The sequence below is a fragment of the Cryptomeria japonica genome, chromosome 11 (assembly GCF_030272615.1).
Source record: "Cryptomeria japonica chromosome 11, Sugi_1.0, whole genome shotgun sequence".
Taxonomy (NCBI): Eukaryota; Viridiplantae; Streptophyta; class Pinopsida; order Cupressales; family Cupressaceae; genus Cryptomeria; species Cryptomeria japonica.
In genome coordinates this window covers 342,361,954-342,389,515 of record NC_081415.1, presented here as the reverse complement: position 1 = coordinate 342,389,515, position 27,562 = coordinate 342,361,954, and the positions used below count along the sequence as shown (strand labels likewise).

The 27,562-nt window shown below is 36.6% G+C and overlaps 1 protein-coding gene across 2 annotated transcripts in view; it reads right to left on the bottom strand.

Moving 5' to 3' along the window:
• The window catches only part of LOC131074819 (copper-transporting ATPase PAA1, chloroplastic), a 257,652-nt gene that overhangs the window by 164,888 nt on the left and 65,202 nt on the right, over window positions 1-27,562 (bottom strand). For both annotated transcript variants that reach the window (XM_058011520.2, XM_058011529.1), the window contains exon 3: window positions 18,389-18,542. In XM_058011520.2, the coding sequence (XP_057867503.2) occupies window positions 18,389-18,542 (154 nt within the window). The remainder of the gene's footprint in view (window positions 1-18,388; window positions 18,543-27,562) is intronic.

The following is a 27,562-nucleotide window of genomic DNA, read 5'->3' as shown; positions in this document are numbered from 1 at the left end:
TAACAGACATATGGACAATTGCTCCATTGTTTGCATAATAACAAACATGTAGCAAATCATAGCCTAACACATAAACAGAACAGCCATGTAGTGTATGTATTGTAAAAATCAGTCATAATGAAAGATGCATTGGCATAATGAAAGGTGCATTATATAGGTCATCCTCATATGTATGATTGATTGCATTATATGTATGTTAAGCTATGTTTCCGGGAAGGGCTGTCAGATATGGGTTAGCTGAGAAGGATGATCTTCTTTTCTAAAAAATCTGTGTTTTAAAAATGCTTTGGTCAAAACCTTGTTCATTGAAATAGATGAATTGCCTAGCAAATTTCTTAATATGTTTCTCTGTCATATCCTGAAAATATGACAGAATTCACGGGCAGGCAAACTCTTTATTGATTCAGTGCATTATCATATATTAGATGTGTATGTAGATGTATCAGGTTGCACCAAGGTTTCCATCCAGCCATTTTATTTAAGTAGCTAGGCTCTTGTTGCAGGGTCTGCAGTTCTTTGTGTCATTAAGAACTCTGAGGAAGCATAATTGCTTCGTGGTTGGGCAGAAAAGTGCTTGGGCCATGTTCATGTCCTCAACTTGCATATGACCTCTTGGTTGGTGGCGAACAAGGACGATTGTTTTAAATTGTATTTATTGTGAGTTATATTTCTTATTGTATCGATGTCATCATCGCATGAATGCCAACATTCTAATCTTGTAATCTCAAATTGAATATCTTATGTATATGTGCTTTACCTCGAACAAGCACCAAAACTCCAAATTGCATTTCTTTATTTATTGATTTATTGAGTTAATGTTTTTAATTAAAAAAAATTGATGATGTGTAAAATGAGAAATTAGTTTAATTTGCGATGTATTGAGGTTGGAGACCTTACAATAAGTAATGTCAAGTCATCTGTAATGTCCCCAACTTGGTTCAAGACAGTTTTAACCGTAATTAATTGATTTCCAATATATTTATAACTTAACTAAATCGATTTAGAGACAAAACTATCTTAACATGAATCCAACCTAGGATGTTCTACCTTTTCTTTAGTCCATCAAGTACTAGCTATCTCACCATACTAAATAATTAATGCTATTTTTGATTTATAAATCATTTACGCATTTATTAATTTTTAATTAATAAATACTTATTATTATCAATCAATCAATAAATACTTTGTTTTGGTGATTTAATAATTATTTATTAATTTACTAATTAATAATTACTTTTTATTATATTAATATTAACTATAATTATTATATTAATATTTATTATTATCAATATCTATATTTAGGATCCTTATATTATTCCTTACACTGAATTGAATATATATAAATAAAGAAATGAATTAAATTATATAATTAATTATTTATGTATCTACTAATTACTTATTATATAAGTTATTAATATACTGCTGCTTAAATCAGGAATCATCACCCTATTCAGTGGTTGTAAAGGCAGACAGATCTGAGGCACGTCAGATCTGGTCTGCCACTGTATGTGTAACTAAGTTTGGCTGTCATCATATTGCAGTCTATACTGATATTACTATTTATTATTATTATTATTATTATTATTATTATATTCTGCAGAAGAACATTATCGAACTTCATATATATATAAGCATACATATTAAACAAATTCCCATGCGCACCGGCAAGAATAAAGATCTGATTTGGACGATCCTTATGTTCAAACGATCTAACCCATAGTCGATTTCCTCCACGTAGGTCTGCATAGTATATCCCTCCTCCATTCGGAATTATGATGATCGTCTTCTTATATGATGTATTTGGAATGATAAGTCCCTTGGTAAGAGGTGCGTCCCATGTCCTTTAATACTTAACTTTCTTTATACAACTATTAATCGCACCTTGTGAGATATCGTTAAGATTTGTAATCTTGACTTATGATGATAATAATTATTAATTCCTTATTGAGTTAATAGTTATGGTAACCGTTGTCAAGCGCTATCTATCCCTTTGACACCAACTAATGATCATTCTTTCTAATCTCTTCGTATCACAACGTTAGTCTCAAGGATGCTTAAGGGTAATTGGAATCGTCTATGTTCTCAAACGCTCCCCCTCGTACGATAGTTGACTTAATAGTTCTCAAGACGATGGATATCATTCACTCGTAGCTCTATTCTATGCCAATATGATTCCTTAGCATTACTCGATATTCATCAATGTTTGTTGAGGGCGGATGACCTTCATTGCTGTAAATAAACAAGCCCCTTTGATCATTGTTCTTTCCAGTAATCACTGCCATTTGTTACATATAAATGTTGCCTTGGTAATCGCTTCTTTCTTCATTAATCGAAAGTGCCACCCTTAATTTATATATCACTGTTTTGACAAATGATAATCCTTGTCAATTTTTGACTTACGTGCTGTCCTTTATTGTTCATCAACCATTGGTTTACTTCCAAGGAATATTGATTATACTTCATATTATAATGGCTGCGTAACTATATGTTAGGCAATCGCTGCTCCCTTTAGTTAGATCGGGTTTGGACATAATTGTATTTAATTATTGTATATGTCGACTCTGCCTTGGTCAATATTCTTTGACCTCTCCTTATTAACTCTCATGCTAGCAAAGTGGTTATCTTAATTCCATATACAAATCGCACTCTTAAATGATTGATGCTTGTTGTTGGATCTGAGAGTCGCTGCCACAACCACTAATAAAACTCTTGATGTGTCAACGGACTGCTCGTAATTCATAATAGTTTTATATTCAAAATGGTCTCCTCTTAAGCTGTAAAATATACCTTCATCAAGATGTGTATGTATTCTATACTCAGAAATATCCGAGTCGATAATATACTGTAGCCTGATTGTTAATAAATAATATTATTAATTTATAATAATATTATATTAATTTAAGATTATTAATAAATTATGTTTTATGTAAGTAATAGATAATAGTAAATAACAAATTAATAAATAATAATATTAATATTATTTTTATATCAATGAATGATTAATATTACTATTAATATTATTAACATCAATTATTAATTACATAATAAATGATAATTTATTATTATGATGAAGAATCACAAAATCTATTATTAATTACATTACCAGGATGTGGGTTTATGACAACCCTCTCACTTAAGAGGAAAATCGCGAAGTCTCATAAATGAGATGATTTTCCAATATTATTAAATGTTAATTAATAAATGTTTTAATTATTGTATTTAGTTAATCACAATAATCCAATGTCCAAAGAGGGGTTATGACATCATCTCACACCTCTACTCAAGTGTAAGACTTAGACAACCGTTCTCCCCTTCTCCAAATAAATGCAACAAAATACATTAACCCTAGTATAACTTTCATTAAAAAATTATTGCATAGATGGCATAAGCAATAAGATTTTTTAATTTTTTTAAATGTCAAACATATTAACAAAATGGGCAAGGAGATTCTTGGAAATTAAGGGTCCAATGGCAAAGTCTTTCAGTAAGAGGAAGGAACAATCAATTCGGCTTTCACTCCTAAGATAGGACCCTTTTCACTCACAACAATCTCACTTCCACTACCAAAACCCCCCATTTGTTTTTTTCTTTGACTATGACCCATAGGCACAATCATAGGCCTATCTCCTCACTACAAATGCTGCCTTTTTTTTCAAACAATAATAAATAATAAAATAAAAGCAAACAAAAATTCTAAAATATGAGCTCCTAATGTAAAACAAAAGAAAATACCTAAAAGAGAAGTGTTATGAAACGTACCTTTGACATATGCCTCTTGAATCCTCCTAATGTCTACTAAAGGTCCTCCTTGGGTGTTTCCTCCTTGCCGGTCTTTTCAGCCCATTGTTTTCTTTTTGTTTGCATGTGCTCTTTCTTTGTTTTTCTTTATTTACCTTAAAAATAGGCTTAGTTTAGTGGTAAAGGCCAAGGCCTTCCCACCCCCTCTTCTCTCCCTTTATTTTTTTAAAGGGTCACCATTGAGGATGGCACCACATCCCCAAGATATAGCAGTATGTACCACCATTGCTAATGTCATCCCCCTTAGGAAACTTCAACCAAACCCCACAAACATTTTGAAATTCCTCCAACATCATCAAAACATATCCCACAAAAAAGTTGGGTACGGGATGGCTAGGAAACATTTCCTAGACATCTTCAATTTATGGCAACATAGGAATATAGAGGTTGGTGTGACAAAGGGAAAGATGGATGGAATAGGTTTGAATGATACGTTCTTTTGAAGAAATGTTTACTTAATGATAGAAACCCATGGATTGCAAATGAATTGAGAAAGTGGAGAAAGATTGTAAGGTGATGAGTGGAAAAGGATAAAATTCCAAGTTTTTCCGAAGACATACATTAATGCTACGATTGTGATTTTATGATGGGTATTAGCCAAAGTCCCAAGCTAAGAGAACTTCCTTTAAACTCCGAGTCTCAACATCCAGAAATGCCTTACCTTCTAAATGTCACAAGGACATGATCAATTTGTTTGATCGATACACCCTTGAATATGTTTGTCAGTGGTAAAATAGGTACCAATTACATGCTTGTCAAGGCTTAGAAAATATAGTAAATTACTGTGATAAAAATGCACATGTTTCACAACACATCCACTATAATGCCCCAATCTTGTTATACAGTTATAATGATTTAGTATCACATAATTTACTTCTTAAACTGTGGTGTTTACAATTTAATGATAGAATTTAGATTATTAATCGTGATTAAATTAATGATCCAAATTTTATATGTAGTCTTTACTATACTTTGGATTGAATTTATTTTTTTGTCTTTGTTTTGCAAGATACAAGGAAGTCGATTAATTTTTTTACCCTTTGTTGGTTGAAAATTTTGTACACTTGGGGGATGTGCCAAATTGTGGTTTCAGCCAGAGTGTGTGAGTATAATACTCTCCTAATTTAGGGAAGGCTCCTCCTATCTACTTAACTAATTTAATCTAATATGGGTAGGACAACAATCTTTCCTCTTCTTTCAAGAAAGACAACATACTTTTCTCTTCACAGAAAAGAAATAGCAATTGAAAATAAATAATAGCAGCAACTTATAAAGTAAAATGAGAGAGAGGAAATGAAGTTTCCTGAAAGCAAAAAGGCTTTCGTCACCTCCTCCAGGACGGGAAAACAATATCAAGCACAAAGTCTTGAATATCTAAAATCGTATCTACCCTTTTATAACAATAACTTTTAAGAACAAGTGCAAGGTACAGCAGCACAAAGTCTGCAAATATAATGCGCTTCTGAGACTAAAATGAAAATTATCACAAGCACAAAGTCTTGTAACACTTCTCAACTTCAAATCATAAACTAAACTAATTCCACCTTCAATATTTGCATCACAAAGTCTGAAAGTATTTGGGGTGAAGCTCTTCTTAGCAGCCTTCTACAATCTTCAAGTAAGCACAAAGCAATGCTCCAAAATGACACAAGGACACAATGGGAACAAAGTAAGATTTCAACACAAAGTCTAAAATCCCACACTCCTTTATATTAGTCAAAAGAGAAAAATTTACAACTATAAAGCTCAAAGTCTTTATGAGTATAAAATTTTGCAGAATTTTACTTGCTTGCAAAAAGATATCCAATACAATAGAACCCCTCAAGTATTTAGAGGAGAGGAGCCTTGAGAAAAAGGTGGGAGGATCCTAACTAACTTGAGAAATTCTCTCAACCACCGTGACTTATTCCAACTACAGTCCTAATCTAACTCAACTTGTAGTTGCTTTACATGTAATTACATTTTACAAAAGTGCAAGTGAAAGTAACACTTGCAATTACAAGATTTTATTTTACATGTAACTTGTCGAAAACAAAATACAAGTGCATAATCGAAACTATTCTATGTGCCTGAAGACGCAACTCTAATTACATCATCCTTTGTCTATGATGATCGTCATGCTGCTTCAGAATGCTAGAACTTGAAGTACTCGGGATTGGTGAAGACATCTCAAACCGGAACGGGAATTTGCACCCTTGATGCTAGAACTTGAAGTATTCAAGATTGGTGAAGACATCTCAAACGTGAACGAGAATTTGCACCCTTGATGCTAGAACATGAAGTATTCAGGATTGGTGAAGACATCTCAAACCGGAACAGGAATTTGCACCCTTGATAGCCTTTATGTTCTTGGCCAGTGAACTTCAATCTTATCTTCTTGCTTGGGGTAGTACTAACTTTTCGGGGGGAAGTTCTTTGCAAGGCTGAGATAAGAAGCCTATCTCTGTCTTGAAAGCATTCTATGCTCTCAATCATTCATATCACTTATCCATCTCCTTGTATGGCTTCATCATGTTGTTGTTCTTCCTTTGTATCATCCTCCAATATTGGAATTTGCTTGCAAAATAAGGCCCATGCCTTAATTTGTTGATTTGGTAGGTCGTGTGTGCAAAGAGGACTGACATGAATGAGACAAAGGGGCTGCAAAAGTGAGGTCAAAGCTTAATTTTGGGTCTTGGAAGGCTGACTGCAAGTGTGGAAAAACAAGAGCATTGACTTGCAATTGTAGAGAACAAACATGCAACTTCATATGTGCAATGGGAAAATACAAGTTTGCACTTGTAATTGGATCCTAGAGACTCATTTTCAAGTGTTTTTTCGGGTTTTGGAGTGCATATGACACATAACAACAGCAAGAGGTTATAATCGGGTTTTAGAGACATCATAACAACTAATATAAAAAACATCTTTAAAACCAAAGAATCCACTTGCAATCAAGGCTTATAGACCCGACTGCAAGTTGAAGTCTAACTTGCAATCACAACAAAAAGATCCCCACTTGCAAGTTATAAAAGACTTACTTGCAATTCGGGTCTTAAAACCCCCATTGCAAGTTACAAGAAACCTACTTGCAATTCGGTTCTTAAAACCCCCATTGCAAGTTACAAGAAAACTACTTGCAATTTGGGTCTTAAAACCCCCATTGCAAGTTATAAAAGACTTACTTGCATTTCGGGTCTTAAAACCCCCATTGCAAGTTACAAGAAAACTACTTGCAATTCGGGTCTTAAAACCCCCACTACAAGTTATAAAAGACTTACTTGCAATTCGGGTCTTAAAACCCCCATTGCAAGTTACAAGAAACCTACTTGCAATTCAGGTCTTAAAACCCCTATTGCAAGTTACAAGAAAACTACTTGCAATTCGGGTCTTTACTTGCAATTCGGGTCTTTACTTGCAATTCAGGTCTTAAAACCCCCATTGCAAGTTACAAGAAAACTACTTGCAATTCGGGTCTTAAAACCCCCATTGCAAGTTACAAGAGACCTACTTGCAATTCGGGTCTTAAAACCCCCATTGCAAGTTATAAAAGACTTACCTGCATTTCGGATCTTAAAACCCTCATTGCAAGTTACAAGAAAACTACTGGCAATTCGGGCCTTAAAACCCCCACTGCAAGTTATAAAAGACTTACTTGCAATTCGGGTCTTAAAACCCCCATTGCAAGTTACAAGAAACCTACTTGCAATTCGGGTCTTAAAACCCCCATTGCAAGTTACAAGAAAACTACTTGCAATTCGGGTCTTAAAACCCCCATTGCAAGTTATAAAAGACTGACTTGCAATTCGGATCTTAAAACCCCCATTGCAAGTTACAAGAAAACTACTTGCAATTCGGGTCTTAAAACCCCCATTGCAAGTTATAAAAGACTTACTTGCAATTCGAGTCTTAAAACCCCCATTGCAAGTTACAAGAAAACTACTTGCAATTCGGGTCTTAAAACCCCCATTGCAAGTTACAAGACACTTGCATTTACACCAAAACGTTCCTACTTGCAGTGACTTAGATGTAATGACATCTAAAAGTTCCCCAACTTGCAATGACATCAAAAAGACCCCCACTTGCAATGATTGCTCTGAAACCCGAAATTGAAGAAAAAACTAGGAAAATGAAGGCCAAAACTCACCAAAACTTGGACAACAATGGCAAACACACCCCTTGATGATTTGATACTAACAAATGTGAGTTTTGCACCTCGTAAAGCATGCCTTAGAGACAAAAATGACACATTTTGAGCAAAAATTTGTAGGGGTTGTCACATTTTTGAAAATTCAAAAATGAGGACAACACCCTTTTATAGCTGCATTCCAGCTATAAAATAAACAAAAATATTCCAGTCGCGACAAAATGCTTAGCTACAAGCTCAATAATCAGTCATCATCAAACACATCTCACATGAGCCTCAATAGTTCCACATCACTACTTGTTGTGAATCAAATGACATCTCCAGCAAAACTTCAGCCCATCTTGTTTGCACATGTAATGTCGCTTTTAATGGTGAAATAATTAATTAATTAATTAAGTTGTCAGACAAAGTACATTAAAAGACAACTTTAATTGATTATTTAAAAAGTGACTAAGGTTGAAATATTTAATATTTAAAATAAGTCACTTTGGGGAGATACAAGGATGAATATTTTATAAAGTGATTTTAATTAATTATCTTCCGGAAGTTTCTCGGAGAGGTCATAAAAAGAAGGTTGAAGGTTCAATTGGGGATATAGAAGAATATAGAAAATTGATAACTGTTCATTTCTCTGAGGAGATTTTTGAAGTTTGAGCTTGAGGCCAAACTTAGCCGGCGGGACGAAAACCCTAGAGGTCTAAAGCTGAGGACTGAAACCCTGGTGCTTCTTAGAGTGATTCCACTCAGGGATCAAAAGAGTGCTGAAGGTTGGGCGAGGACAGAAACCCTCGTTCATTGGTGTATCTTGGAGGTAAATCCATTTAGGTTTTGCATTGTGACTAGAAAAATTTACAAGTTGTTTCAGGTTTTATGATTTCAAGCTTTCCTTGAATTTAAAGATTTTAGATTTGAATTTGTGAAGTCTTTTTATAAAGACAAATTCACAGTGCTTGAAGATCTATTTTTTATTGATAATGAAGTGGGACAGCATGAAAAAAATTAATTAATTAATTCTGAAAGGGTGATCGATATATTCTATTGATAATTGTTGAATAAGTTGGGTCAATTGTACACATACGTAGGGCAGAAAAAGTGAATGAGTGAGCAGCTGCCAAGAGGACAAAAAAAATAAATCGTGGGCCATAGGAAATCGTAAGTTATCAAAGGGACCAAATTGATGTTAATACAAAGTGATTGCAGGAATTATTTGATATTGTGGGGAAAAGGTCAAATAAGGGAAATTGTGATTTTGCTTGTTGATTAAGTTGTCTTCTTCACAAGGGGATTTGATTAATCTTATTCAGTGGCAGCGCTTAATATGGGTGAGCCATGAGAAATAAAGAGGAGATTCGATTTATACTTGCAAAATAAGACAAATTTAGGAGAAGTCAAAAATCAGAAAAGAGTCATATGAGTTTGTGGATTTCGGGAGAAGCTGGAAAGAGACAAGAAGTCTATGCATGGAATTTCTGAATAAAGGAATACGTGGAGGCCGTGTTACCCATTTTTGTATTTTATGCTAAAATGGGTCTAATTCTATTTTATTTTTGTCATGTTTGCTAGCTTTCTTGAGGGTCCTAAGTATGTCATGTTTTGAGTCCTAAAATTTAAGGATTGTTTTCTCACATGTCCTATAAACATGGAATGAAGTTGCTACAATTGGAAGAGGTAAAGAGAAGCTTGGTAACATGAGAAGAGAATATAGGACAATTTGGTGACTTGACCAGTTGGTTGAGGAGATTTAGGAGGAGGTTGCAGCAGTTGAGGAAGGTATCTAGGAGCAGTTGCTGACTTTTCCAAGTGGAGGAGAGTATCTAAGAGGAGGTTGAAGACTTCTTCAAACAGTTGAGGGAATATAGGAGGCAGTTTGAGACCTTTTCCAAGGCATTTCCAGGCATCTAGGGGCAGAATTAAAAGCCTTATCCATAGACAAGTCAAAGATGAAGCTTTTTCTTCATAAAGATTACCTTTTGGTGCACATTTGAAGGCTGAAAAGTATCCATGAAGAGTTTGGACGACCAAGAAAGAAAGTAATATAACAAGACTCTTTCTTCTTTTCAATTAATGCTCCAAAAGGTTGTAATCAGCTGCTGCTCTTCTATAAAGCACAGTTCTCCTATTTATTATCGGGGAGTTCTTTCTTTTCTTCTTGTAAAGATTGTAGTTTTTTCAAGCTCTTTCCAACAAAAGAATAGCATTGTAACTCCACTTTCAAACTCGTACACAGCTGTAAAACCATCTTTTCTCAATAAAGATCATGGATGTTTACCTTCTCAAAGCTTGTCTTATTGTTTGCAAAGCAAGGATGGATGAATATACTTGAATTTCATATTTCCTTTTAGGTTTGTCTCTTTCAGCACCTTTAGGCAAGATAAAGCATATTTTCTAGGCAGGTCATGTGACCGTGTGATGGATATAAAAACAGCAACTAGTTGTGAAATTTCATTTTCCTTCTTGAGCTGTGAGTATTTTCACCTCTCCATGAAACACTTAAGCATAGGTATGAAGAAATTTTGAGTTGTGTCATGTTACAACTGATTAATTGAGCAACTGTGTGTAACAATTGGTGGATATAAGCTCTGGAAAGTCAATTTGGTGGATCACCGTAGTGTAGGATTTATTTTAAGCAATTTTTTCTCCCCTTTTCGTAGCAAGCAGTAGTTTTGGATGATGTCCCAAAGAGAGCCAACTCTTCAACTGGAGGTCTGATCTCAAGTATCGGAGCCCACACTCTGGAAATCATTCCCATGTTTCAGTGGATGGTTGAACCTAGTTCAACAAGGGTGCACATTCAATTGAGAAAGGGCAGTTTCAGAAGAGACAAAAACAGATTGGCACCTGTTGTGACCTTTTCACACATCACCCCATTGCAAATGGGGACCCACTATTTTTTTTTTGCTTTTTAGGGTTTTGCCTTGGCGTCGCAACTGCTAATCACCAGTATTTTTGAGATGAGGAGTTAGAGTTTTTAGATGGTTATCCAAGTCAGTGAGGGAAACCATGCTCAGAATTGCGTCTAGACGTCACAGAAGTGCTTAGAAGGCCCGAAGGATGAAGATCGCAATTGCTTAGGGTCAATTCTGACACCTTCCTATTTTTTAGGAATTCTACTCTTTTGCTTTTTTTTATTTTTGGCACTTTGGGACCAATCTGGGAAGCAAATTTTTTTGGCTTGCTTTTTGATTTTTTGTTTTTTTCTGCTTTTTTTTAAGTAGACCTAGGATTGGGTCCCTCAAGTCATGGCAACAACATTCCTATCTTCAGAATCAAAAAAATTGTGCCTCCAAGTCTAAAAAGCAAGGTGAAATCTCTAGGCGGGGTTTTGATCCAGATGTTCCAGATGAACATGCATGGTTGAGCGAGAAATTCTATCAAGTGTCTATGTCAAAAAACAAGTTCAAATGGAGATAGTAATGGAAGAAATGCAAAGTGTCATGGCAATCAGCTTCCAAGTCCGTCGTGCCAAGTTAGCAAAATGGCAATCCAAGGGTGAAGTCCGCCAAGGAAGAAGGCAAGAGGAGATGGCGAGGTAGGTGCCAAGTCCGCCATGGAGTGGCATAGACAAGTTCAAGTCCGCCTTACACATGGCTTCCTAAGCCTAAAGTCCGCCATGACCAAATGGAGAATGGCAAAACAAAGGCCAACCCTGCCCAAGGTAGTAAGCCAAAATGGCACAAGTATGGATGAAGTCCGCTCAAGAGGACATGGAAAGCCTAGTGCCAACTCCGCCATGCATATGTCCAAGAGATGGCAAAAGCCCGCCCAAGGGGAAGATGTCCAAACTATCTTCAAGTCCGACCTATGCATGAATGGAATGTCCAAAGCCTCATAAAGTCCACCATCCTAAGCAAAGACAACGTCCAAGACAAAGACAAAGTCTGCCATGGCATGGAATTCACCAAGTTCGCCCTAGGAAGAAGGTGAAGTTGGCTTGCAAATGTTCAAGTCCGCCTAAGGGTCAAAGCAAAAATGACACAACATCCATGAAATCTGCCATGCATAATGACTTACCAACTACAAAGTCCACCTTGGTCAAATATGGCACAAAAATCATGAACTCCAGCAAAGAATCGCTCTCCAAGCACCAAGTCCACCAGAGAAATGGCTTGAGGAAGATGAAGTCTGCCATGCATATTGTCCACACAACTGCCAAGTCCACCTTGAAAGTGGCAAGCCGGCAATGAAGTTCGACCTAGCACAAATTGTCTTGACAAGCTTAAACCCCACCCAAGGCTTGGAAAGGCTAGAATGGCATCGAATCCACCAAGTCTGCCCTCCTAAGCATGGATTGTCCAATGGCTCATCAACTCTACCTTGGCAAGAAGACAATGTCCAGGACAAGGTAGTGGATCTGCCTAAGGAAAATGTGAAAATGGCATGAAGGTAACCAAGTTTGAAAGTCGGAAAATGCACTCAACACTTAGAATATTCTTAAAAAAATCCATCCAACACTTAGAGTGATTCTCAAAATTCAACACTTAGAAAAAAATTTGAACACCAAAATAAAAAAAAAATTCCTTGCCAACACATGGATGACATGAGGACAAGGTGTGAATTGGCTGGACAAAGCTAAAGTCCTACCCAAGGAAGGAAAGGAATTACCAAAGTCAGACCCAAGTGTTGGAATTTGCCAAGAGGAAACAAAAATGGCTAAGTGTGGAGTTTTCCACAACAAAAGAGTTAAATTTTGACTAAGTGTTGGAAAGGAGACAGGAAGAATGAAGAGGAATAAAGAGGAAAAGTAAAATCGTTGTCCAAGGATGGACCCTGTCCTACTTAACACAAGCCAAATTTAGAATTGAAGGCAAGTCCATAGGCAAAGTTCGTCTGAGCATAGAGATGGCCAAAATCTTGGCTAAAGTTGAAAGGTCCACATGAAGGTGTTACAAAATGAAATTAAATAGCCAAAATTTGGCTATGGGAAACACTTCACAGAGAAAATTCGAATTTCCTCCACTATGGCAAAAGCACAAGGGACTTCTTCTCCAAATTCAGGGCACTTGAAAGAATTTCAAGGCATCAAGAAAGAAAAGTCCTCAGACTCGGTGAAAGTATAGAAAAAATTTCAGACTTCTTGAAGGATTTCATCTTCTGAAGAATTAAAGACAAGCTCCCAATCAAAATCCGATGGTGACAAGAAGAGTATTCCAAATAAATTTCCATACTTAGACAACTTCTTGGCACAAATTAGAGAATTCAGAGAGAGAATCCAAAGGGATAACATCAATCCATTAATCAGGAAAGAATTTTTTAATAACTTCAAGTCCAGACATTTGCTCCAAGGAGAGGTTTTCGGACCTCAAAGATTCAAATGTAGGCGAGAAGAAGAGATCAAAATCTCGAAAGCTAGGAAGAAGCAAGTGGAAAGGATAGAGTCGTTAGCAAGGAAAGATATTCTAAGGCAAGTACGTGGAAGAAGAACAAAATGACCAAGGAGAACATCCAACATGCTAAGGTGGCACCTCATCACCTTCCAATCAATCAGATTGTTCCAAGTCAACACGTCCAAGTTCAATGAACCTGACTTATACACGAAGGCTTCGAGAAGGCATACACCACAATGCAACGACTTTCTATTTTATTCTTGGTTTATATTTAGTAAGAAGGACAAGTGTCCCCAAATGTAATTTTCTCATTGGTCGAGGGGTAGTTAGTTGTAACAAACCCTAATTAGAGTTTTATTTTGTAATCTTGGCCATTGATTCGAAATCAATCCTGGTCATTGAGTTGTAATTGAAGAACCTATAAATTGAGCTCGCCCCTCATTTGTAAAACAGGGGGAGCATGTTGCAAGACATGTTGAGATAAGAAAATTGTTGTTTACGACTGCCAAAGTAATAAGTAATGCATTGTTCAAATTGATGGTGACTATTTTTCTTATTTTGGAGTTTGCATGGTTCTCATCCCTCATCATAGTTTAGATTTTATTTCATGTATATTAGACGAATGCAAGATCTGAGAAATATTGATTTACGGTGAATCTTTGCTTATACTTTTGATGAACAGATGATTTTTGTTCATTGTGTAAAGTTAGTCTGAGCCTACTTTGTGGATGCTTAACTTCTGTCTGGATGAATATTGTTCAATTTGATGGTAGTTATTCATGACGTGAAAATCAAAAGCACACCCCTTTGAAGATTGCACCCACTTTGTGTAGTTGTCCTAGTGTGGCGAAGCAAAGCGTGGTTATTAGATTCACCTAGCCAATACCGTCTCTTGAATTCTTAGGGATAGATTAGAACTTCTAAACCCTTATCTCCTTTTCAGTTTTCTTTCCAAGACCCAAACGATAGAGCTTCAATGTCTAGATCTTCATTGTGAATTGAACGAGCCAAGCATAAGTCTCCCTTGTATTTCAGCATACATAACCAAGGAAGCTATCCAACATAAAGTCGCCTGTTTGCACATATAAACCTTGGAGTCGCCGTGTGGTCTTTCTCGCAATCTTGGCACACGTAGTGAGTTTGTTCAAAAGAGGGTAGAATGTCCTTAAATATTTTATTCTAATGTTCGGTAAATGATAAAACGGACACCAACAGCACCTCAGAAAAAGACAAAACAAAGAGTTTGGTTTGAATTTTGATTCTACAAGGCATTCGACCTGCCTTTTGAGATTGGTGCCAGCCTGGAATAAAAGACAAAATTCTAGATAAGACAAACGGGGAAAGACAAAATAATAAAGCGTGCCAAAAATGAATGCAGACAAAATCCGAAGATATCATGGCTAAAGAATTAATGTATATTTTAGATGAATTGAAATATTTCAGCAAGGCCCCTTTGGTGACAGTTTCTTGCTTGGTGTCTCCATTTGGAAAAAAATTGTACTAGGGCCGTTAATGCTGGAGGTGTCAAGTCTAGCAATCCAATAATCTACTGAATAATGCTACAATAATTATTCCAGTTTGCTACTGTCATTAATCAGATATTGGAAGTCTGATTTCTGCTGCAAGATATTCCAGATTGGTTTGCACATGTAGGGTTATTATCTATTGGAGGTGTCTCATTACTGAACAAACACATTGCCTTAGTCTGCAACACAGTGTGGTGGAAACAGTGGGACTTCTCCTCATGGCATGAAGACCTTCAGTTAGGATGTGAGCTTAATTCATATGCAGTTTAATGCTCTTTGCTGTGTACAAGAATTAAACATTAAATTCAGGCTCAAATCGCTGTATACTGGCCTCGGACTGCCTGTGCACCTGTTTTGACTGCGGAGAATTATTCCGGAGTGCTGCTCGGTTATTTCCAAAATGACTTTCAGATTGTAAGATGATTGTTATGCAATTCTGAGCACTGTAATGTCTTTTTCCAGATTGGAATGAGAAGTGTAAGGTTAGCAAATTATGCCTGTCTTGTAATTACATATGCAAATCTTTATGATTCAAATCAGAATAAGTTTGTGTTATTTTCTGAGTTAGAAATCTGCAGATAAACGAATTTCGATATCATTGCTTGACTGAAATCACAACTCTTTCCAATAAGCAAACTATTTGTTTAAAGTTTAAACAACTCAGTGGAAGAGTGCAATAGAGATGAATCAAACAGTAAGAAAGACAACTGTTTGACAAAATGCCTTCCAATTGAACTTGGGTAAAAGAAGGCAAAAAAGAAAATGGTAGAAACAGAGGTGGCCTATTACAGCACACCTTGACCTTCACATTCTGCCCCCACCCTTTTAATGTCTGTATTTTCAACTTTCTTAATTTTTTATTTTACCAATGTTGAAACATCCTAAAATGTTGGGAATTACCTCGGGGTGCCATCCCATTCCTCACACGGGAGATGGCAGGACATCCCCATAAATTCAAAAAGTCTGGCCACATCCTCAGGACAGCTCCTAGTGGCAATGAAATATCCTATGGATAGCAAAGATGCAATGGAAAAAATGAAGGACAGGGAGAGAAGTTGTTTTGTCCTCTCCACATCCCAAAAAAAGCACCACATGTCCCATGTACCTCCAAACGACAGGAGATGGACTCCAATGGTACACTGTTTGAAAGCTCATGTTCATAATGACAACTGACAAGTATAATTTGGAAGTGAATATTCATATATAACAAGACAAAATATTTTAAATATTTACTATTAATCCACTTTGTTTTATTAATCCCATTTTCAGGCCAATGTTAAATTTGAGAACATGGGCTATTAAAAATACACAATTATGCTACTTCATTTTCTTAACCCCATTTTCAGGGCCATATCAAATTTGAGACATGCAGGCAAGGAAAGTGATTACACAATTTGATTTCTTGCAAAAGTAATGTCATGTCCATAATTTTTGCCCTTCCTTAGTAACAACATTTCTAGCAGGGTTGGTCTATTATCCGGTTCCCGTAGGCCAGCAAAGCGTGGAGGGAACCAACTCAGGGGCTTAGAGAGTCATGCATGAGCCTTTCAAGCAGTTTGGAGCAGTTGATGGTAGTTTCTTAAAATTTAGAAGGATCCCTATTTTTTAGGGATTGACTGGGAGTGGTCTATGGGGCATCCGGAGACCTCTGGGAACGTTTTGGAGACTTTGAGTGCATCTCCTATTTTCTAGGAGGCGCTCCTATTTTTTAGGAGGAACTCCCAGTTCACTGAACAGACCTTTTAGAGGTGCACACGGCAGAGGAGGACCATTGGGATTCGGTTTCAAGTTAACAGGTCCAGTCTCCTACTTTTTAGGAGAATCCCTAGATTTTACGGGAAAATTACTAGTTGGCTTATGTGGCTCAGGCATTATCCACAGGCAGGTGGCTTCGATCAGTTTACAGTTCTGAGTTTATTTGAGCACTTGATGAATAAAATAGGAAATATTAAAATATTTCCTAAGTTGATTAAATAATTAAAAGGTGATTATATTAATCACTTGTCTTATTATATTATTAAATAAAAGCCATAACACCTTTCCTAGGCATGCCAACTTGGAGGAGTTGGTTTAAGTGATTTTTGCCCCATTCAATGAATAATTGACCCCTCTAGCCAATCGAACTTCTAAAGGGATTGTCTTAGAAATAAAATAAAGTTATTTTATTAATTAAAAAGGGCAAATGAAACCCTAATTCGAAATTAGGGTTTGGGCTGAAAATAAAAGGTGTTTGGGAGCTCATTTGCACATCTATGATTGGAAAATTATTATTTTTTAGAGCCATTTGGTATTTGCAGGTCTGCAACGTCTATTGCAGGTGTCTGAACTGAATTTGGAGACGGAAACCTTCAGATTTGGGTGAGAGGACGAAATCCCTCTCATATTTAAGCTACCGATTTCGCCTGGAATGTTCATATTTTGCCAATAAAGGCCAAAACCCAGTATTTGTTAGCAACTACAGCAGGGTTACAATCTGATAATCAGATCTGAGCACTTTGGTTGACACTTTTAGCAAGTTTTGTTAATTCATGTCAGTCGTACCTCTCCTAGGTCAGTCGTACCATCCCAATCAGCTTGTGGGATGCAAATAAATTAATAAAGGGAATTTAGCAGCAGCTATTGGTTGGAAAATCATTGTTGGGAGGTCACTAGGACAGATCAATGATCTCTTCTATGAATTCAGGGCACATTTGAATGATATCAGCAAATTAGAGGGGAAAATAGGGTCAATTTGGTGATCTCTCCTGGCAAGATTTCAGAATAAGCTTCAAAATTGTCAACCATCCATTCAATTGTTTTTGAAAATTATTGTTTAGAAAAATAAAACTCATTGGAACTGTTGGTGCACTTTGGAAGCTCCTGTAATAGTATTTTCCTTCAATAAAATCAATAAAGAAGCCCTCTAGGCAAGGCGTTGGACCCCTAGTAGGCCAATTTGGCATGTTAGTGTTGAAATTCAATTATTCTTTGCATTTGTTAATTGTTGTTAATAAATCAGACAGTAGTTGTCATTTGTCATTGCTTGCATTTCTACATTGCATCATACATTCTATCGTCTTAAAACCCCAAAAAATGCATTACACTCAAAACTCCAAGTTACAATACGCTGGTCAAAGATTGTATTTGAAACAAAACAAATCAGATGGTTCATCTCCAAGTCGGCATCTTTCAATTAATTCTCTTACTTGTGTTTTTAACATTCACAAGTTGCTTAAATTCCTAAGTTTTATTTCCAAAAACAGCATTAGGAAAGATCAGAATTATCTAAAGAAAAATAATTGCATACTCAAACCTATGAAAGGAATCAACTAATCGGAACATGCATTACTTCTTGGAGAAAAATTAAACAACTTTTAATAGGCATCTCAATTTATTTATAAAGCAATAATATTTTCATTTAAATCTTCAAATTTAAATTTAAAATCTCACTACAGGTAGAAAAGAAACACTGTTGAAATATGAAGCGGCATTAAGTCATAGCAGATGCTCTAAACAGAAATACCTCACATATGTACTATCTTCAAAAACATCAATCTCAAGACTAATTCTCTCCTTCATCCATAAAGTGCGCTTCAACAGAAATTACAGCTTTATGCAAGCATGAAAAGACATACCTCTAACACTAGAAGTGAACCCACAACTTGTTAAATGGTTTGCAAGGTTCTCTCCAAAATCCTTTAGCCAGTTCTTTGTTCCTTGCATTTCCGGAACAGTCCAGACAGCTGCCGTTTCCGTTGCAAGATTTACACTGGCAGAGGCCACTTGTGGCTGTTTCAAAATTTACAAGACAAAATCAGTAGCATTAGAAGAATTAAAAACTGGACAAAAGACAACTAGCATAAAGACCATGACATCTACTGGTCCTCCAATGTTAATCTAGTATATGGTCCTCTAATGTTAATCTAGTTACTACTTCAATCAAGGACTTGAAATTCAATTTCTACAGACAAAAAAGACATGCAAGTGCAAATAACTTTTCATCTGGAATGCCTCATGGAAGGAGAAAATAAACTTACAAGTGCTCAAATATACATTTCGTAGCAGCATCTTATCTATGACTTAAAGTCAGTACCCAAATTTATTGAAAGCTTAGAGAACATGAGAACTCTCAGTGCAAAGTTGCATGTAATAGGACAGTATGTTTTAGGTCATGTTGAACACGAGGATGGAACATTAGCTCCTGACTGGGATATGTCATTGGAATTGCCAAACTTTAATTAAGCCTGATGTTTGAACAAATATACTTACCATCGGATCTTCAATGAGTTGGTGATGGCCAACACAAGAATCATACAAATCATCATCATCAATAGCAGTGGACAAGTGATTATGTAGAGGGTAGAATGTGAGTACACTAAGTTTAAAGATTTAAATAAAATGTGCATTTCAAGTAAATTATTACAAATAAGATTCTAAGGCATGTTAGTTGCAGAACTATATCCCAATAATAAAGCATTTAGAAAAGATTCAGATCAAGTTCTACCACACTGACCATCTATTTTTGAAAGGCTTATTACAAATAAGATTCTAAGACATGATAGTTGGAGAGCTATATCCAGACAATAAAGCATTTAGAAAAGATTCAAGTCAAGTTCTACCACACTGACCATCTAATTTCGAAAGGCCTCCTAATACAAGAGAGAATTTAGGAACTATCTATCGCTAGTCTCAATTTGTTCTTTAAAATCCTTGAACAATTAGGCAATCTGGCAACTTTCTCAATTCAGCATCACGATTCAATTGTGCTTATTATTTAATGTATTTTCTTTTTTAATGGGCTTAACCATCATCCCCCCACAAAGCTTTTGAAGAGCAAAAGACATTGCCACTATATATCAAATTTCGACCTCAAGGAAAGATTGCCCTTATCATGGGATCAAAATCTACACAAAATTCATTAAAGTTTAAATTCATGCAAAACCCTAGCTGTCCAAGGTATTATGAAAAATATGGCAATAAACCTCCAAATCTGAAGCAATGTCTTCCACCTACGAATAAACTTCAAACCCTAGCTGGTTGAAGCTCCAAAATGATGTAAACCTACAAATATACTCAATGATGAACCCTGAGTGGATTCACCTCTCAATGTGGAGTTGGGTTTTTGTCCAACCCACCAATAAATTCCAAGGGTTTCAATCCTCAAACTTCCTGTCAATGAAAGCCAAAGCTCTAAAGCTTCTCCAAGAGAAATAAAATTAACCAAGTATATCTCAAATGAACTCCAAAGTGCCTTTTATGATGCTTTCATCCCAATGCCCTAATTATGGTTTGCACAGTTTAGATTAAAAGTGACTTTTGATATTTTATAATATCGCTGTCTCCAAAGCACCATTAAAAGTCACTTTATAAAATAACTTTTATAACATCACTTTACTACATTACTTTATAAAATAACTTTATCAAGTCAATTTATCATATTAAATAACATAACGTTAAACATTTAATTTAACTTTATAATTCAAATGTTATTTAATATAATATCCATAAAAATCCAGTCACCATGACGCTATCAACTTCTACAATAACTGACAATCTAGAAAAAGTCATGACACCCACTAAACATCATGTGACTTACTATAAATAGTATGACCCAAACATCCAAGTGACTTACTAAAAATAATAAGTGTATCAAAGAGTCCTAAATGATCTCAACAAGGCATACCACAAATAAATTGGGACACTGAGCTGAAGAATACTGAAATAAGCACCAAAAGGTCAGCTAAAGAGCCATAGAACACCCTCAAAAGGGTCCCCTAATCACCATGTTAGCCTATAGAGACCATAGTCATAGGCTAACCCCTGGAAATAGTTGATGCCTAAAAAGGGGACATTACAAGATCCTTCATTAGATTACAAAGTTCTTGCATTATCTCAAATATTGACTATCAAATGTAGACATCTTCTACCATTGTTATGCAACTGATGAAATGCAACAGAGTGACCACTACCCAAAAGGCCGGCAGAAAAAACTCACTCTAATACCACCGAAATATCCCACCCTAATTTGCATATATTTGTGAAGTTTGCAATTTCTGATTTTTTTTGTGATTTTTGCATATAATGGAAATTAATGCTAGAAATTGAAATTAAACAACTCCTCATACTAAAAATAAATAACTTCATCAAACCCACATTTATTATTTGCATCAAATCAAAATACCAAGCATACCCCAATCCAATGCCTAGGGTTACTAGGCAACACAACACCCCAAACGTCTAGTAAGAAAGATAGATTTGCTGATTAAAGATGGACAGTTGTTGATCAAGATTGGTACGGCCTGATCAGGGTCTGAATCTGATCTAAAATTGCATTTTGTTGGTTGAAAATTTTTGTACACCCGTGAGGATGTGCAAAATTATGGTTTCAACCAGATCACGTGAGTATAAACTCTCCTAATTTAGGAAAGGCTCCCCCTTTTCTAACACTTAACTAATACTAATAATCTAAAATGGATGAGACAACAACCTTTTCTCTTATTTCAGAAAAGATTATACTCTTTCCTCTTCACAGAAAAGAAGAAACAATTATGAGATAATAATAACAGCAATTTAAAATGAAACCAAGAAAGGAAGTGAAGTTTCTTGAAAGCACAAAGACTTCCGTCACTTCCTCTGGGACGGGAAAACAGCAATCAAGCTCAAAGTCTTGAGTTTCTAAATTCCTATCTACCCTTTTCAGAATGATACAATAAGAACAATGTACAGCATATGATAGAGCAAAGTCTGCAAGTATGATGCACCTTTAATTACTTTATATGTGAATTACTACAAGCACAGAGTCTTGCAACTTTTCTCAACTTCTAACAACAAACTAAACTAATTCCACCTTTGGTATTTGCAGCACAAAGTTTGCAGATATTTTGGGGTGAAGCTCTCCTTAACAACCTTCCACAACATCAAATAAGTACAAAAAAATGCTCCAACATGACATAAGAACACAAAGGAGACAAAGTATGGCTTTAACACTGTTGACGTGTATTTTGTACACTATCAAACACAGAATAAAATACCTAAAGGTACCTTATCCTCTCTTGAGTAAAGCCTCTGATTGCTGAAGATATCGCGAAAAAGGATCAATCAGGATGACTTCAAGGTTCTTGTATGTAGGGTCTCTACGTGTGGATAAGCTCTTTGTGGTATGATGTGATTTGTTGGAATCACAAGGGGACTTACATTTGATGCCTGAACTTCTGATTTGCTTTGAATATTGCTGGAACACAGGATTTTCACTAGCTTAGATTTGAAAAAAGGAAAAAAGACGAGGGCGAGGAGAGGATCTAATCCTAACACTAAGAATGTAAGAGCAATGAATGATCTTTGATGAAATTCTAACTAAGTCTTGTTTTGACATCATAGGAACATCTCCACAAGGTTAGTGCGATCTTCGAACGAAAGCTTTATGATGTTCAAATCATCACTGCAGGCATAGACACCATCAGGTTGATGCATATCGATGAAGAAGCGACAATTGAAGTTAGGCTTAAGCTGAATGATTCCAGTTGACTACGCAAGGCAAGTCTGCAATCAACAAACTGCTAGCAGTATGGATATACGAATTTCACCATCAATCAAGCACATTTCTTCCACTCATCTAATAATAAAATCAAACATGAGAAGTATAAAGACCATGCAAATTGTCGAATCAACCCATAAATTTCACCATTTCTTCAATGAAGTTACAAGTCTTTTACAACAACATCTTGGCAACAATCTTTGCCTTCTCTCTCTACTCTACTCTAATTGCTATTCTCTCTCTATCTTCTAACTGCTTCCAACTATTCCTAACTTTTCTAACTATTGCTAATTAATTTTACAAAATGAAATGCCAGGGCTTATATAGTGCCCTCAATACAATTCGATGGCTTAGATCAATTCGAGATCAATGGCCAAGATTTTACAATGAAAACCCTAATTAGGGTTTGTTACAACCATTACATAACATTTAATGCTTGACCAATGATAAAATTGTATTGCTTGGACACGTCCTCTCTAGAAAATTCGACCAATGAATAGCCGGGGTAGGTACATAGAAGTTTGTGCCACCTTCCATGAGTTAGGTACATTGAATCTGGAAATGCTGAGGTGGACCACACTGACTGGATGAGCGATGACTGGGATGCCACCTTGTCTGACACTTGTAACTTGGTAGATATTCAACTTAATGTTATTGAGAAGCTAGCTTTAATTAATTCATCTAGAACTATTTGCTTCCTCAACGAACCCTTGTTCTAACTTCTTGTGTCCTTGATTTGCAGGATGATGATGTACCTCGCCTTGGAATGCTGGATTGGAAGAGGTCGCCCTTGATGACGTTAGTCCAAAGAAGGCCGTCCTTGTCGATGCTAGGCTGGATCGAAGAAGGTCGTCCTTGTCCTCGCTTGATCGTCCTTGTCCTTGCTTGATCGTCCTTGAGGAGAGTCTTCCGACTTGTAGATCTTTCGAGCTTGGAGTCACCATCTTGATACCTACACAACATTTCAAAATTAGTAATATATCTTGAAATCTAAAAATTAAACTTTAAAAGGAAGATTCAAGATTTTAATTTAGGAAACCTCATGATAAATCTTGAGTTATCATTTCCTAATTTAGGATTTTCAAAGCAAAATTTAAATCTTCAAAAATGGTGCCAAGGTGATTACGCCATACCTCCACTTGGGAATTAATTCTAAAAAATGATGCAAAAATAGGAGAATTCGCTAGGCAAAATGTAGATCAAGACTCCCTTTAGCAAAATGTGCCCCCTTTAGCTTGGAAAAGAACTCCATCTTCCACTAGCTTCTTCAAGATCTGGAAATTCTTCTTCAAATACCTTCAAAACATCTGGAATTTATCCTCCAATCTAGCAAGAAATACGCCTCTCCAATAGCCTTCAAGATGAATTTCGCCCCTTCTTAGTCCCCACTCCTGGTAGAAATTCGCTCCTCAAATTGCTCTTCCAAATCGCACTTGAAATGATGAGTGAATGATTTGAATAATGAAAAACATGCCTCAAATATATAGAGCGCTCACCATTTTATTTCCATGGGCCGACTTGGAAAAATAGGCCAAAAGATAAATAAAAATTAATAAACGAAGAGGCCGACTTGATAAAAACATTAAATAATACCCCAAGCGCTCCAATTTTATTTTATTTTTTTAAAATAATAATAATTAATTTTAAATGCCTTTATAATTAAAAAATTCGATTTTTTAGGCTCAAAATTAATTATTAAATACCATGCGCTTTTATTAAATGCCAAAAATATTTCAAGGTTTTATCGAATCTGGCATTTAATGTAATTTGAAGGATATTTGGCGCCCAATCATGAAAAATAATGGCTATTAACAAGATCGCTCTAGTCCCTTGGTGAGGGACAGGAGCGATCTCATTCTAGACCTCACACTTCTTGTTTTTTACGTCCAAGACCTCATTTTTCACGTCCAAGATGGCATTTTTATTAGAATTTCGAGTTCAATTTATTCGATCTTTGAAATGAGTGCACTTTAAAGCATTTTCGCCCTGGTCCCTTGGTGAGGGACAGGAGCTATTTTGCAAATCCAAGCTTATCCGTCCTTTGTTAGCCTTCCAAATTATATTCAATGGATAAATCATGTTTTCCTTGGTCTCTTCAAATCATAAAATTGTCTTGATCCTGCAAGAACAGTGCAAATTTGAAATTCAAGCTCCGGTCCTTCAGTGAGGGACGGGAGCACTTTTGCAATTACAAGCCAATTCGTCCTTTGCTAGCTTTGAAAATTATCTTCAACGGATCGATTGCGTCTTCCTTCACCCACCTCAAACGTAAAACTTGTTTTTCTCTTGCCCGAATCTTGTCTTGAGGGAAAATCGCTCTGGTCCCTTGGAGAGGGACAGGAGCGCCCTAGCCAGTCACCTTGGTCCCTTGGAGAGGGACAGGGGCGAACTTGTTACTTAGGCCGATTTTCTTCATTGTAGCGTACTTAAGTTATATTCAACGGGCAAAACATACTTCCCTTGACCTCCTCAAATCGCGAAACCACTTAAATCTTGCAAGGATAATGCGAAATTGGAATTCAAGCTCCGGTCCTTCAGTGAGGGACAGGAGCGATTTTTGCTCTCAGGGCCAAATCTTTTTACTTTTCACTTCAAATTTCCTTCGCTGAGGAAAATATCATCTCTTTACACGCCATGAATAAAAGTTCGAGTCCAAACAAGGTCTAAAAATGTGTATATGAATAAAATCGCTCTGGTCCCTTGGTGAGGGACAGGAGCGAATTTACCTTTCTAGACAAATACTTCATCATTTCATCGTCCTTAATCAAGTCTGGATGCTCTATCACGTTCATTTTGTCCACCATCATGCCTTTGATGTCTCAATTTGTCCAAACAAGGTCAGGAATGACTCCACTAAGCTTTTTCGCTCTGGACCCTTGGTGAGGGACATGAGCGATTCGCCTTGGACCCTTGGAGAGGGACAGGAGCGCTTTTCGCTCTAGATCCTCAGTGAAGGACAGGAGCGAAATTTGATTTTTCGAACTCTCTATCTGGATCCTTCTATCTTTCTTCTTTCTTATACTTTAAGTTATATTCCATATATACTTTCAGGATGTTTGAGAGTGGTTTCAGACCTCCAGGAGTTATATTGCAAAATCTAGTTTTTTGAGGTTTTTCAGTTTCCAGACTTAGTCAAATTCAGGATCAGGACATTCCAGACTTAGCCAAATTTCAGGATCAGGACGTTCAGACTTAGCCAAATTTTCAGGACATTCCAGACTTAGCCAAATTTTAGGATCAAGACATCACTCAAGCCGGACTTGCTTATCCATGTGATCACCTGGGCGACACTCAAAAAATAAAAATAAAAACCCTAAAAGACCAAAAAACAAACCCTAAAAAACAAAAAAAGCAAGGGTCCCCATTTGCAATGGGGCGATGTGTGAAAACGTCACAACATCTAGCGCCACCTTGAATAAATGTTCCTGAAACATTTCAGAGATAAAGACTCAATCGACACCTAGAACCTCCGGAAAATTCAACCTAGCTCATCAGGAGATTAGAAAATCTACTCAAAGTGGAAGGAAAATCCCTAACCAGATCAAAATACTTAGTCTTTGATTACCCAGGTGTGTGCAAGTGTATTCATTCCGCTCGACAAGACAATTATAACCTTCAGGTTCCCCTGTGATTAGCTACGTAGTTTATCTGAACTTCAAAAGCATCCTGGATAGAGCCTCGCTGCCAGCCAGACGTCCATAGTCCCGACGAGGTTATCGCTGCAAGCTCACGAACATTGCTCCATTGCCAGCCAGGCATCTATAGCCCCGATGGAGTTACTCGCATATTCCCCTTAGCCAATTTTGATATTTCATTTCATTTCTGTTTCTTTTTTCTTTTTTTTTTTTTCTTTTTTTTTTTTTTCTGTTCTTTTGATATTGCTTTTTCACTCCGTCAATTCCCTTGGCTCGTAAGCAGTGAAGCTTACTAGGGTTTGAGGATTGCAGTGGCGCTGAAGTCAGATTTTGGATTTTTCACCAATCACAGCTTTGCCTGAAAACCATAATGACTCGGAGTCTATTAATGTGTGAAGATATAGTAATCAACAAATGTCGGCATCAAGACACAGAAAATGATTTCCTTCCAAGTCAAATACAGGTCCTGATCAGATGATAAAGCTGAAGAGGAACAACCTTGGATTCCAAGCACTTCATGAATAGATATCTAAGAAATGAGTCTAACATAAGATCCAGGATGTAGCCAGTGTGTGAGCAACAACACAAACACCTTTCTCACAAGATGGAGGCTCCCACTCAAGACACCTAAACTAAAGCAAACCAACCGACGGACTGACTCAAAGCAAACTAAGCTAAAGCGCACACCAAAAGCAAACTATCTAAAGAAAGCAAACAACTAAACTACCTAAGCCACACTAGATCATGAGTCAAATGACTCAAAGAAAATTAAGAACAAGGCTCAAAAGACCTCTAATCTAAAAACACGAAAAGAAAACCTACTCTAAACCTATATACAAGAGTCCTAGACTCGACACGACTCAAAGAAGCAAAATATATACATGACTTTACATGATTTCTCAGGTTGTGCAACAGGAGCATGGCAAACGTGATGGTTCTCAATCAGGCGAATTCATCCTTAAACACAGAAAGGCAAACTCCCACCATGCATTTCTCATACTCAAGCAAGTTTTCACTCAAAATGATCAACTGAGGTAATTCGTTAGGACCATGATCAATCCAGATGCAAGTTGTTTTCCCAAAATCCCCATAATCAAAATCATAATAACTTTCAAAGCTAGGATTAAGGAAAGAGACAACCTGGCGTATTTCAGGCTCAGACGGCACTGTATTGTCGGAAGCGAGGTCACCAGCTGCTTCAGGAGGTCGCCATTGGTGATGAACTATTCCACGAGCATCCACAACATGTTGATCTAGATTAGGAAGTTCCTCTTGAAACAAGCTCAGCGCCCCTTCGAATAGCTCAAGATTCTCTGTTTTCACTGAGATATCTTGCATAAACCAAGCATCTTCATGAAACTTTGTCAGCATATCTTCAAAAATGAGAGTCTCCTTGAGGGATTGAACTTCAAACATCTCCTCTAGTGGATCAAAGATAATCTCAGGTGATGTCTCGTCTTCAAGTATAGTCTCGGGAGGTCGGAGCTGATGGTGGATCATATCACTCACAATAACTTGCTTATCTTGAAAAAAATTTGGCAGTGATTCCATTTGTGTTTCCTCTACAAGATCCTTCAACACTTCCTCAAATAGCATAATGGTGATGAAATCTTCAAGCGCCCCTTCGAATTGTTCTTCAT